At 42.8% G+C, this 13,722-nt stretch overlaps 1 protein-coding gene across 1 annotated transcript in view; it reads left to right on the top strand.

Moving 5' to 3' along the window:
- The window catches only part of COL9A1 (collagen type IX alpha 1 chain), a 90,578-nt gene that overhangs the window by 46,270 nt on the left and 30,586 nt on the right, over positions 1-13,722 (top strand). Inside the window, exons 21-29 of the mRNA XM_059890025.1 lie at positions 796-849; positions 3,710-3,763; positions 5,142-5,195; positions 5,310-5,363; positions 5,498-5,551; positions 6,343-6,396; positions 7,462-7,506; positions 8,536-8,589; positions 8,692-8,745. Coding sequence (XP_059746008.1) covers positions 796-849; positions 3,710-3,763; positions 5,142-5,195; positions 5,310-5,363; positions 5,498-5,551; positions 6,343-6,396; positions 7,462-7,506; positions 8,536-8,589; positions 8,692-8,745 — 477 coding nt within the window. The remainder of the gene's footprint in view (positions 1-795; positions 850-3,709; positions 3,764-5,141; positions 5,196-5,309; positions 5,364-5,497; positions 5,552-6,342; positions 6,397-7,461; positions 7,507-8,535; positions 8,590-8,691; positions 8,746-13,722) is intronic.

Here is a 13,722-nt window from a genome sequence, read left to right as displayed (position 1 = left end):
TGTGGACAGTTAGCAAGTTGTCTGGAAGTGGCCAGCCTGCTTTCCTGATGGCGTGTCTGTCCCTGTTGTTCCCCAGGCAGCATGTCTACAGCGTCTGTTTCTGGATCCCTGCAGCTGTGGGGCCAGAAGTCTAGAATGGTAACATTCAGGATTGAAGCGGATTCTAGAAATAACACCCTGCATCCTCAGTTTGAGGATTACCCACTGCTGTGCGGGAGAAGGGATAAGATGGGTTCCTACTGTCCCAAACCGAAATTCAGAGTATCTTTTATTGTAGAAACAGTGTAACAAAGAGTGATGGCAAATGGTTGATGGAGACCACAGCTATATCTATAGGAAGAAGCTTTCCTGGGCTACCTTGGGAGCCTAATTGCCTTGGATGGCATACATTGGTGGGGAAAAGTTACTCCAAGGTTTAAAATCACTACCCTGTGACATGTAACCAAGTTACAAACCACAGAGGAGGCAAAGGTGGCAGTGAATTCTGTGTGTGAGTTCAAAGTCAAAAGTACTTTATCATAATTCTTTTATGCTAATGGTATTTTCTTTTTGTGTTCAGTCATTATTCCAATTCCAGATTTGTATAAATCTCCAGAATTTTTAAAAAAAGAGTTTTACCACCAGCAGAATTCCTTTTGGATTTTTCTTCTAACTTAGGAAAGCGTGTCTCTGTTCTCATTGTTACTTTTGGTTATGATAGCGTCCTTCTTTTGGATCAGCTTTTGTGATGACATCAAAGCATATGTGCTTCAGCTCAAAGAATGTACTTCTTTCTCTTTTTGTTTACTTTTCAAGGGAGCTCAAGGTTTGAGAGGCATCACCGGCGTAGCTGGCGAGAAAGGGGAAAAGGTAAGATGATGATGCTGATCATCAAAATAAATACGCATAAATGTTTACGTTTTGGGCCATTTCAGAATATCTTCTTATCTTCAACAGCATCACTTTTTTATCTCTTATTGGGTGCTTTGTAGAAGTTTGGTTAGGTTCTTACATTTCTGTTATAAACATAGATGATAGAAATGAGTCATCCACGGGATACTTGTTATGTACTGTGTATCTTAAGTTATTGAGGGCAGGCAGGAGTAAGCAGGCTGTTATATGTCGTATCTTGTCATTGTCAGTAGTTGACACTGACACAGTACCTGGGGTGCAGGGCAGAGGCGGAGGAGGGTGGAGAAGGGGGGAAGGCAGAATGCCTGGCCAGACGGAGGAGGCGTGGTCATTGGTGGAGAGGGCAGGGCAGGGATTGCTTGGCTGAGTGGATAACAAACGTGAAAACAGCTCAAACTTGAACATTCATGATGAGCTCAGAAATGTTTCTTGCTATGTGTGTGTGTGTGTTTACATGAGTGAGGGGGTGTGTCTCACCTCTCGGATTTTAAAAAAATGGTCTGCACTTTTTTAGAAAGTCTACTAAGAAAACCCATTTGTAGGGCTCCAGAAAATTAAGAGAGAAGGCACTGGCAACCCACTTCAGTACTATTGCTTGGAAAATCCCATGGACGGAGGAGCCTGGTAGGCTGCAGTCCATGGGGTCCCTAGGAGTCAGACACGACTGAGCGACTTCACTTTCATGCATTGGAGAAGGAAATGGCAACCCACTCCAGTATTCTTGCCTGGAGAATCCCAGGGACGGAGGAGCCTGGTGGGCTGCCGTCTGTGGGGTCGCACAGAGTCGGGCACGACTGAAGCGACTTAGCAGTAGCAGCAGCAGCAGAAAATTAAGAAGGCACTTTGCCCATCACCCCGTCTGACCCTCACCTTATTCACAGAACCTCTGAAACTAATCCTTGTTGCTCTAGACAGAAGCACACAGCCTGTCATTCACAACCAGAAAAGGATAACGTGCACACTGCAGGCACTCAGTAAAAGAACTCCAACCTTCTAAGAAAATAGATGCACAGTTTTGTGGATTGAAGGAATTGCTTTGTGAATAAGCAATGAATAATTCCTTCAGTGTCATTTTTTTTCAACTTTTTCTCTGTCTCTTTAGGTTTTCTCATTGTACTTGGCTCCCTCTTCCATCTCCTGTGGAACATTTCTTTTCTAAAAGCATCGTGTTTTTAAAAACATACTTCTATATTTCTGTATTCATGTTACCTTAGGTCACATTTTGTCGGTGCTCTTCTGTTACTAAGTAACAAATCCCATTTATTTTGAAGTTGCAGATACCCAAGCTTTTGCTTGTTTTCTGGGTTTAAATCATCTCCTAAAATATGTGACCCTTATTTTGGAACCAGTTACCGTTGTTGATATGCTCTTTATTTGAGGTATTTTGCTACTTGGTAGTTTTCAAAATTTTCTCATTGCCTCTGACTGTGGTCAGATTGCTTTCAGTAAAAAGGAAAAAGCTCTTCTGGTGAACTCAGACCCATGCAGTGGTTACCTAGTAACAGCAGTTTGGGTCTGAGCTGGTGCTGAACAGCAATGAGAGAGAGAGAGAGAAAGATAGAGAGAGGCATCAAAGCCTTTCTGTAATATGAGGGTTGGCTCTGCTACCTCCCAGCAACACGAGCTATGAATTCAAAGGCTTTTACAGGTCTCCCAAACCTCTTCCTTCCTGGTGGATGGAGAATACCTTCTTCTCTATTCCAGGTTTTAGGGATGAAAGACTTTCAAGGCTCTGTAGGTATCTCTGCTGCTTCTTTGATTCTACCCATGCCTGAACCTTCTATCAAAGGTTTGCTAATTTTTAATTCTTATTGCAGACACCATCCACCTGGTTTTCTTGGCTTAACATCTACCCAATACCTTTCTGACTTTTTTTTTTTTTTTTAATTTCTTTCATCATCTCCTTCTCCCAAGCCTGTTCATTAGGAGAGGGATTGTTCTCTTCAAGTGCCCATCTGCCTTCTCATACAAGTGGTAAATGAGAAAAAGATTTCAACAAGGGGAGGGGGCTGTATTTTGCCATGTAGCATAGATGGAGAGCACTAAAATCCCCATATTTTTGTTTTGAAATCATGTTTTGATCCTTATAATCAAAATAAGGAGGGGATGTGTACCACAGATAAGGAAGTCAGAGATAATTTAAGGATAATTAGATTTATAAAGCTCTGTAGTTTTTAGCCAGTATCACTTGGTAGGGTGAAGCTATTGTGGAGAAAACAGATCAATTCACTTTATGCAAACTGAACCTACTGTCTATTCAGGGTGGAAGAGGGGATGCTCACATCTTTTTTTGCACTTTATTCCTCCAAATCACAAGCCTGGAGTCCTGATTCTAAATCTGGGTGGGAATCCAGAGTCACGGAAATCTCTCTCCTGGGTGTGGCAGCTGCAGGTCCAGGGCAACTGCTATTTAGGTGGTGCCTTGGTCTTCATCATCAGTGAATTCCCACTGGGGTCCTGGGAACCCCAGAGCATGATGATCAAACCTTGCCAATAGGGTTTCCAGGTTCTCTCAGTAAGTAGCTCACATCAGCAATCAGGAGTGGGTATTGTGTTTATTCATTTAAGATATCCAAGGTGGTATCAAAGATTGGGTGTAGTACTTTTGATGGAATGAGATGATGTAAACTAGTGGTTTCACCACTGAGGTTTCTGATTAAATACTCCTTGGGTTCACTGATGAATATCAGTATATACTGCAACACAAGACACAAAGCCTCTTTCTTATCTGGCTGTTGAAATTATTTAGAAAGACTGAAATACCCTTAGCATGCATCACTGATCTCGAGTTCATTTTTGTTGTCTTGTTTATTTGCAGGGTGCTCGGGGCTTAGATGGAGAACCTGGGCCTCAAGGGCTCCCTGGTGCACCTGTAAGTACTTTTCATGGGATCCACTGATAGATTTTTTAGCAATCATCAGTGGTAGATTTTTTTGCTATTAATATATGTATGTATGTATGTGTGCAGGTATCATTATATATGAATCAAGTGGAAAAATGGGCCATAGTTTTTGTATTTACTAAACTTTTAAAAATTAAGTCAAGCATCTTTCTTTTTTTCTTTTGTAAAGAGAAATGTTCTTCTGACTTGACATGGTCTTGTTTTTTCTCATAAGTTTAGTCAAATTGTTTTTTTTTTTTTTTTGCTTGCTGTGTTTTTCCCTTTCACTCTGGTTGCCAGGATGCCAGGAGTCACAGTAACTCTATCATTTTAATTTCTTGGGTAGTTCTATGCTTTTCCTCTCATATGATTTCTGATCTCATTATTTGATATTTTGATGGCCATGTGTAGATGTGTCCTTATTGTGGACTGCCTCACACCTTTTCTGGAAGTAAATAAACCAAAAATGGTTCATTGATACTCACTCATACTACATTAAAAAGTAGAAAAGGTGTAAGTGAAATGGAATTTCCAACTGTCAAGGTCCAGTGGGAAAGAAGGAATGTAATTGGGGGATAACATCATAAGATCAAGCTGCAGACATGGTGCGCCAAGCAGACCTTAGAGGAAGGTGGACCTGCAAACATATGTGAGGTGGGATAGAGCAGCAAGGACAGGCAGGGAGCAGCCCTGTTGGGGTGATGGGGGTGTGCTGCTGTAGGGCTGCCACTGCCTGAGTGTGGAGCTCCTGTTAGAAGATGAGCTGGAATAGACAAGGCAGAAGCTCGTTATAGAATGTTTTATGCCAATCTGGGCAATCATAAGTGATCTGGTGGCAATCAGAAGCTGTTTGAGGTTTCAGAGCAGCTCAGCAATTCAACCAAAGCCATATTTTAGGAAGACACGTCCTCTCATCTGTTACCGCCTGACCATGTATCAGCATCAGCTGGATAGTCAATCATTATTATTGACTTGGGAAGTAAGTAGGTAAAATACAAATAAAAGGTTGGCAACTCATCCAAACCTCAACCCACCACGATAGTCAGTGAGGCTAGAGGATGTGTGGACAAAGTTCCTGATGTCAAGGCTACCTGCATTGTAGACCTTGATTTTATTATACCTATTTATCCAAAGAGTGCAGAAGCATTATGCATTCACAGTGAAATCGATTGTCTTGGTGATCTTTATGGTAACATCAATTTTTAGGACAATATAGTTTTTATAAAAAGGTTTCTTGAGGCATCCATGATAAATCAAAGCCACTGAGATGAAAGAGCAATGTAAGATAATTTGGATAGAATTTTATCATTTCAAAAGCCTATCAATAAGTTACTTCTGCTCACATGAACACAATTTTATTTTCGTGTAGGGTGACCAAGGACAGCGAGGACCTCCAGGAGAAATAGGTCCCAAGGGAGACAGAGTGAGTCGAATCCGCGTTAATCACCACCAGCATGGAGGTCGTGCGGATCTCCTTGACGTGACCTGAGTACACGTGGTAACTGTCTCTGTTCTGTCTCCTCCCTCTGCCCTGCAGGGGCCGCAAGGTTCTCCAGGAATTCCTGGTCTCCCTGGGCCCAAAGGGGACACGGTAAGTCCTGAGCTGTAGTCATCAAGCGCATTCTTCAAAGTGGTTATTGTAATAAGGAAAAGAATATCTAGAAAAGAATGAAAGGAAGAGGGATGTGTTTCTAAGGGACACTGTGTTTCTTTGTGCATCTTTAGGGTCTGCCAGGTGTGGATGGCCGTGACGGGATACCTGGAATGCCGGGAACAAAGGTAGCCGTGCAATTTAGTCTCAGGGCGATGGGGTGGTCTCCGCCCTGGCCCGCCAAGGAGCTTCCATCACTATGTCACTGGGACATGTATTGAGCTGGCTTTGGCTTTTTTCCCTCCTTCTAGTTTTTTACATCAAGGGTCAATTCAAAATACTTCTTAGAAGTCAGAAAGAGAAAGGCAAACACCATATAATACCAGTTACATGTGGGATCTAAAATATGGCACAAATGAACTTATCTACCAGCCGGAAACAGACCCACAGACGTGGAGAGCAGACTTGTGGTTGCCGTGGGGGAGGGAAGGACTAGCAGTTTGGGGTTGGTGGATGCAAACTATTATATATAGAATGGATAAACAATAAGATCCGACTGTGTAGCACAGGGAACTATATCCAGTCTCCTGGGATAAGCCATAATGGAAAAGAATATTAAAAAGAATCTACATATGTGTATATTAGTCACTTTGTTGTACAGCAGAAATTAATACAGCATTGTAAATCAACTATACTTCAATTAAAAAAAAAACACAACAAAAAGAATGTTTGCTTATTTTCAGAAGCTCAGTAAAACTGCCTTGTTGATGAACGTAGGCAGGAGGAAATCACATATTTTGATGGCATTTCCATCCTAAGTCCTATCCCACCTTCCCATCCTGAACAAGGTCACATTATAAAAGTGCACGTAAGGTCAGCTATGCAGATAACCCTTTTGCTTAGAAGGTTTTTGTCTTTCCTTTTCTTAAAAGAAAGACAATAGTTCATACAGGTTCAACAAAAGCTTTTTTTTTTGCAGGGGGAACCAGGGAAACCCGGGCCTCCTGGTGAAGCAGGTTTGCAGGGGTTACCTGTAAGTATTTGAGTATTTAAATATTGATTGTTTTATATACATATTTTGAACATGCACATTTGGGGGAGAAAACATGTATGTTTTGATAAGTTCTGAGGAAGAAAAGATGCTTTAATTTTGTGTTTTTACAGTTGTACATTTTTGTGCTTTTTCTCCGAATAACTAGTTATTTCTCCAATAACCACACTAAGATTTAACTTTATATTTTGCATCCATTCCTCTGTTTAGTTCACTCAGTTTTCTTTATATCATTTCACCAACCATGAACTGTGGTCTGGGCTTCATACTTCCTCCTACTTTAACTGGTTCTGAAGCCCTAGGACCGGGGTTGAGCCATAAGGTTGAGAGTATGTTCGGGGAACCATGTGAGCCATAAAATTTTTCTTTAGATTGTGTGCTATTTTGAATTATTCAAATTGGTGTTTTCCTGCATTACTGTGGCAGGAAGTTCGTGTGGATTATCCTATGTGTTTTCTTGGCTCTTTGGAGGCACATATTTCAAGTTAAAGGGGCTACTTGGTAGTACTGAGGACTGCCCTCTGATTTATTATGATATCTGACACTTTAAAAATAATCAGAGAATATCAGGCCTCCAGATAGCACCAAATCTCAGTTAGACCCAGGATGTTCCTGCCATTCTGTTTTTCTACTTGCAGCTGAGCTTTACTGACAGGTTCCTGTTTTGTATTCTGTACATGAAATCATGCCAGGAAGAGTTCCTGTTGACCTGAAAATAGTACCAGATTCTAATTTGGAAGTTCATCCTTAAAAAGTAACTTTAGTTTAGAGCTAGAATTTGCTTCCAGGGTGTTCAGACACAACAAGCCAAAGTCTCGTGGCTCGTGGATAGGTCTGTGTTTTGTGGATAGGTCTGTAGTCTGTGGCTTGTGGATACTGTGGATAGGTCTGTAAGTTCAGAATTGGGAAACTCGGGAGGCCCTCCCCGGCACTGCAGCTCTGAGGTTGTCCTGATGCCCTCAGCCCTTGGCAGTGTGCAGTGGGCTTGGCATCTCACGGGCTGTCAGATGAGGTGATTGAACACAGGTTCCATGTGCATTCTTTCAGGGTATACCTGGACTTCCTGGTGCAAAAGGTGTTGCTGGTGAAAAGGTAAAAGATGAAAACTTTGCAATTAATATTTTTCTCTATTTTTATTCTTTTACTGACCTATTTTATCATTTAAAATAGTTCCAACCTGCCTTTGAATTTATATTTGACCTTAAGGAGAAATCAAAGAGCAGCTGCAGAAAGAGTACTTTGACAAAGTGTTACTGATCAGACTTCCTTCTTGAAAGAGTCATCCTTTGCCACTCTAAAACAGAGGTTTCATTGCTCTTTACCACTTAAAATAGGGAAGGTATTATTAAACCACAGAGGTTTTGTCAATGAATATTAAGATGATTTAGCTGAAACTTAAAGATATTAAAAATACTTTTCACAGAATAATCAATGTTAGGTGCTTATATGCAAGCACTTAAAAACAATAGTTGAAAGAAAAGTTTGCAAAATATAGCTTTACTTTAAATAAAACAGATACACTGTGACTAATGTAGAAATTGGTCATGATTGGATTACGTGGCTCCAGCCTTTCGGTCATAGTGGCCCAGACAGTCTTGAGCTGAGGTGCCCCCCAGTAGCAGACCATGAGCAATTGACGGTGGAGATGGCATCCCAGATACCTGCTTTCCCTGGAGCTCGCTGGCTCATCCCTTGTTTCCTCATGCTGACACGATCCTTTACAATTTTAGTGGTGTCACTGTTAGGTTAAAATGGCTCAAAGAAGTGTATTGGAAGTGGAAATGATAAAGAAAGGCATATATAACCAATACTGTAAAAAAAGAAAAAGCTTCTCTTATTCTTGTCTGGCTAAAGGCCTTCCTTTTTTGACATTTGACCTTCACTTTTTTAACATTTTTGACACCTTATCATACTTCCAGGAATGACAAAACAGTATCCTAAATCTAAAGAACTTTGATGTATATACCAAGAAAGAGAGTCCAAATCCTCCCAAGTTCTCAGGGTAAAATCAGGAAGTTAATGCTGTGTAAGTGTAGGAAAGACCCGGTCTGCGCAAGTCAGGTTGATCGTTCTGCTTATTTACTTTCTGAATTAGTCTGAATTACCGTGTTCTACCTTCAGGGTAACACAGGTGCTCCAGGGAAGCCTGGTCAATTGGGGAATTCTGGCAAACCGGTAAGATCCTAAGTTCCCTTTTCAGGCCTTGTAACCTGTTGTCTTGGCGAAACAAAGGGTTGGGGAGTTTAACTCTTTCTCTGCCTGCCTTCTTCATAACAGGGCCGCCAGGGGCCGCCCGGAGAAGTGGGACCCAGAGGACCCCGGGGCCTTTCTGTGAGTATTCCTTCTCTGCAGACCCCTCCCAGACTGCCTCCTCTGCTCTCCCCTCCCTCCCTCCCTCCCTCCTTTCTTCCTTTATTCATTCCTCCAGTCACTTATCCACAAATGCCTTCTGACATTTGCTAATCCCGATTAACCAATGAAACAGGAAAGCTATTTAGATATACAATATGCTTTTTTCTCCAGAAAGTGGAAATAAAGATGAAATATTTAAAAAAAGAAACATGATGACCCTTACTATTCTTCCTGTGTTGAAGGAAGTATTTTACCATAATATAAAACAGCTCTACTGAGATATTATTCATATACAAGTCACCCATTTAAAGTGTACGATCCATTGAGGTTAGTACATTTGTAGGACTGTGCGGCCATCACCACAGTCTGTTTTAAAATGTTTTCATCACCTCAGAAGGAAACTTCAGATCCACTTGCAGATTCAACATTTCCCCTCCTTCCCTTTTAACACTAGAAAACCACTCATCCACTTTCTATGGATTTGCCTGTTCTGGAAATTTCATATAAATAAAATCATGCAATATGTGGATTTTTTAATGACTGGCTTCTCTCAGCATAATGCTTCACAGTTCTTATATGCTGCACCATGTATCAGTACTTCATGCTTTTTTATTGTCAGATCAGATCAGATCAGCTCAGTCGTGTCCGACTCTTTGTGACCCCATGAATCGCAGCACTCCAGGCCTCCCTGTCCATCACCAACTCCCGGAGTTCACTCAGACTCACATCCATTGAGTCAGTAATGCCATCCAGCCATCTCATCCTCTGTCGTCCCCTTCTCCTCCTGCCCCCAATCCCTCCCAGCATCAGAGTCTTTTCCAATGAGTCAACTCTTTGCATGAGGTGGCCAAAGTACTGGAGTTTCAGCTTTAGCATCATTCCTTCCAAAGAAATCCCAGGGCTGATCTCCTTCAGAATGGACTGGTTGGATCTCCTTGCAGTCCAAGGGACTCTCAAGAGTCTTCTCCAACACCACAGTTCAAAAGCATCAATTCTTCAGCGTTCAGCCTTCTTCACAGTCCAACTCTCACATCCATACCTGACCACAGGAAAACCCATAGCCTTGACTAGACGAACCTTTGTTAGCAAAGTAATGTCTCTGCTTTTGAATATGCTATCTAGGTTGGTCATAACTTTCCTTCCAAGGAGTAAGCGTCTTTTAATTTCATGGCTGCAGTCACCATCTGCAGTGATTTTGGAGCCCAGAAAAATAAAGTCTGACACTGTTTCCACTGTTTCCCCATCTATTTGCCATGAAGTGATGGGACCAGATGCCATGATCTTCGTTTTCTGAATGTTGAGCTTTAAGCCAACTTTTTCACTCTCCACTTTCACTTTCATCAAGAGGCTTTTGAGTTCCTTTTCACTTTCTGCCATAAGGGTGGTGTCATCTGCATTTCTGAGGTTATTGATATTTCTCCCGGCAATCTTGATTCCAGCTTGTGCTTCTTCCAGCCCAGCGTTTCTCATGATATACTGATTGTCAAATAACATTCAATTCTATCAGTTCAGGTCAGTTCAGTCACTCAGTCGTGTCTGACTCTCTGCAACCCCATGGACTGCAGCACGCCAGGCCTCCCTGTCCATCACCAATTCCCGGAGCTTACTCAAACTCATGTCCATTCACTTCTATAGACATATCTTATTTTATTCATCCATTCAGCCATCGATGGGCATTTGGATTATTTCCACTTTTGGTCCTTATGAATAATGCTGCTGTGAACATTTTTCTACAGGTAGAAAATATAGACTTTTTTGTGCAGACTTGTTTTACTTCTGAGTACCTGTGTAGGAGAGGAGTTTCTGGGTCATGTAGTAGCTCTATGTTAATCTTTTGAGAACCTACCATGCTTCTTTCAGTGTGAGTTTGTGCATTTATTTTGCAGCAAATATAGCTATGTACATTTTCTCACTAGATACATTCTTAGTGATCTTAGAGAGTGACCTTAATCCTTAGAGAGGAACTGATGCACTCAATTTTAACTTTAAAAGATTCTTCCTTGTCTTCATTTTAAGTTCTTGTTTCTCAAAGCCTGCTGGGTAACAAAAACAACTCCAAGTGAGGACACAGAAATGTTTCCAGGCATCATCGTTGCTTTTTTTTCCCACTTTATTTATTTATTTTGATTGAAGGATAATTGCTTTGCAGAATTTTGTGGTTTTCTGTCATACACCAACAAGAATCAGCCATAGGTACACCACCATTACATTTTAAAGAGCATTTCTTGAGCATGTGAGTGAGGCTTTTCATGCTTCAGAAAAGTGAAATATCCCAGTTGAGAGTGGAGCTTCTATCATATATCTGTCCACTGGCTTCTATCAGGCGGTTTCCAGACGTTTCTCTGCAGCCAAAGAAGCTAGCTCCTGCCCCTCACGCCTCACTTACCCTTTTCTCCTCTGTTGCTGGAAGTCTATGAATTTCTAATTAAAATACTTTCCCTAAGTTGACTGTCAAAGAAATGAGGTCAGAGCTCGATCGCATTTCTAAAATCACAAGAAGATTGAACACTGTTGGGGAGGGGCTCTGGAGCTTTAGAAAAGCGGACTGCATGTGTCATATTCGTGTTATAGAGCAGAAAATTGAGTACCGTACTGCTGATGGCAGGACCCCCTGCAGATGGCGGGGCCCCTGCTGATGGCGGGATCACACACTAAACACAAGCCTCGTGGGTGGAGCGGGCTTGGCCCATCCCCAGCTCCGGGCCATGGGGTGTAGAAACGGATGGACTTGAGCTGGGCTGCAGAAGGAGATGGGCTGGGGACGGTGTTTCATCCTCTCATGGTGGGGAGGAAACTCAGAGGGAGTGATGGCTGTGTAAGTTTTCAAGCTTCATTGCAATTTTGATTGTTCAGTTTCTGTAAGCATCTGTATTCTTCCCACCATTGCCCTTGTGTGTGCATACTTAGACACTTCAGTCATGTCGGACTCTTTGCCATCTGGGCTGTAGCCCGCCAGGCCCCTCTGTGCGTGGGGTTCTCCAGGCAAGACTACTGGAGTGGGTTTCCATGCCCTCCTCCAGGGGATCTTCCCAGTCCAGGGATTGAACCCGCGTCTCTTAACGTCTCCTTCACTGGCAGGCAGGTTCTTTACTGTTTGCGTCACCTGGGAAGCCCTGTTTCCTCACTGAGGCTTGAAGCCACAGTATTCCTCCTCTTTCACGTTCCTACCTGCAGGGGGACCTACTTATCTGACCACCGCGTCTTTATGGCCTCCCATCTGCCTCTTCTTCTGAAGCCCGTTTCCCACCTCTCCCCACTCCTGGCCCTCCTGCGCCAGCTGAGGCGGTTGCCTGCTGCTTACTTACTGCATCATTTGCTGACTTGCCTTCCCTGCTCACATCTTTCCTTCTCTGCCCGCGTCTCCCAGCAGGATGCTGTTGGTCTTTAGGCCAGGATAGTTGTTCCTGCTCCAGGACTCTGGCACAGGGGGGAGTGTCCTGCACCACCAGAACTCCACTGTGTCCCCACAGTCCTGAGAGCAAACACAAAGCCTGGAGAAGTGTAGGACTCCACATCTGCACACACCTCCAGGATGATCTTTGCAAAGCAGTTTCCGTCATCACTTCTCTCCTTCGTTTAAAAACCTTCAGTGGGTTTCCACGGACAATCAAAGAGTCTGAAATCCTACAGCATCTGTTTGTCCCCTAGTTTTATTTCCCCTTTCTCCCTTGCTCAGAGCCCGTGTTCCAGCTAAGCTTGACTTTGCTAATTCCCAAACACTCTCTACGCTTCTTAGTCGGCCTGTTTATACTTTGTGATACCCTGCAACTGGGACGGGTTTTTCCCCTATTTCTCTAACTCGGCATCCCGTGTGTTCTCCTAGATATGACTGAAGTGTTCTGCAATGCAGTCATCTCTTATGATGCCCTACTCCTCTGAGAGACATGATCTCTCCTTATTCTGACCCTGTAACCCTTGGTCTCTTGTTGCCCCCATGGTGTGGACACTGCAGAGAGGCAGGGACGTGTCTGATCCATGTGTGTGTCCCCATGTCTTTTTATTCAGGGCCCACTCTAAGGTTGTGCTCGATAAAGATTCCTTGAGATGCATTGGGTGGGAGGGATGGTAACTTGCCATGCTGCTTCTGTTCATGATAACTGACTTCTCACCTACTATAAATTTTTCAGAAGAGTATTATGGGAGGTTATAAATATTATAGTTCTGGAGCAGAATTTTAGCACCAAATCTACTTACTGAAAGAGGCATTTGTTCTTTCATTTTACGTCATTAAATTCATTTTCATAGGTAAGTTCATGCCATGTCAACTGTTTTTCAAAAATTTGATCAGTTTTTCCTGCAAATCTCAAGGTGGGAAGCTGAGTAGAAGAAATGAAACCCACTTCTGATGTGTCCTATGAAAGAATCAAGGCTAACTGAAATATGTCTTTGAAGTTGTGTTCCCCACTTTCCTTACCATTGTTCCAGCAAATACTTCTAATGCCATAGCAAAAAATATTGGCGTTTTGGCCTCTCTAGTGAGTACACATGAGCACATGTCTTTCCCACTTGGCTTGTGTTTTTGGCTTTTTCCGTTACACTGCTCTGCAGGGTCTACACCTGCATCTGGGGGACTCCTAGTTTAGAGCCAGCAGGTGGCTGGGACCTCTGCTTTGGTGTTACTGAGTAGTGGCTCCTGGTCCATTTTTCTCTTCTAGGCTCCTCAGAACTTGCCAGAGCATTTGTCTAGTGGGTTAGGTTTGCTCTGCTCTTGTGATTTTGACTGGGATGAGTGCCATGCTGATCTAGCCCAGGTTTTCTGAAGTTGATGCACTCTTGGAGTGTGTGTAGAAGCCTGTCTCCTTTCTCTTGAAGTCCCCTACCCCAACCCCATCAACAGTAGCTTCAACACAGAGGTCCCACTTGGTATGCTGTTGAGTGATCTGTGCCACCTTCCTGCCCCACCAGGCTCTGGAACACTCCTGTCAGTGCTTTATGGACCAGCTGTGATGGTTACAG

Source organism: Bos taurus, chromosome 9 (genome assembly GCF_002263795.3).
Source record: "Bos taurus isolate L1 Dominette 01449 registration number 42190680 breed Hereford chromosome 9, ARS-UCD2.0, whole genome shotgun sequence".
Classification (NCBI taxonomy): Eukaryota; Metazoa; Chordata; class Mammalia; order Artiodactyla; family Bovidae; genus Bos; species Bos taurus.
The sequence above is the reverse complement of the archived record's forward strand: the minus strand, read 5'-3'. Positions and strand labels throughout refer to the sequence as shown.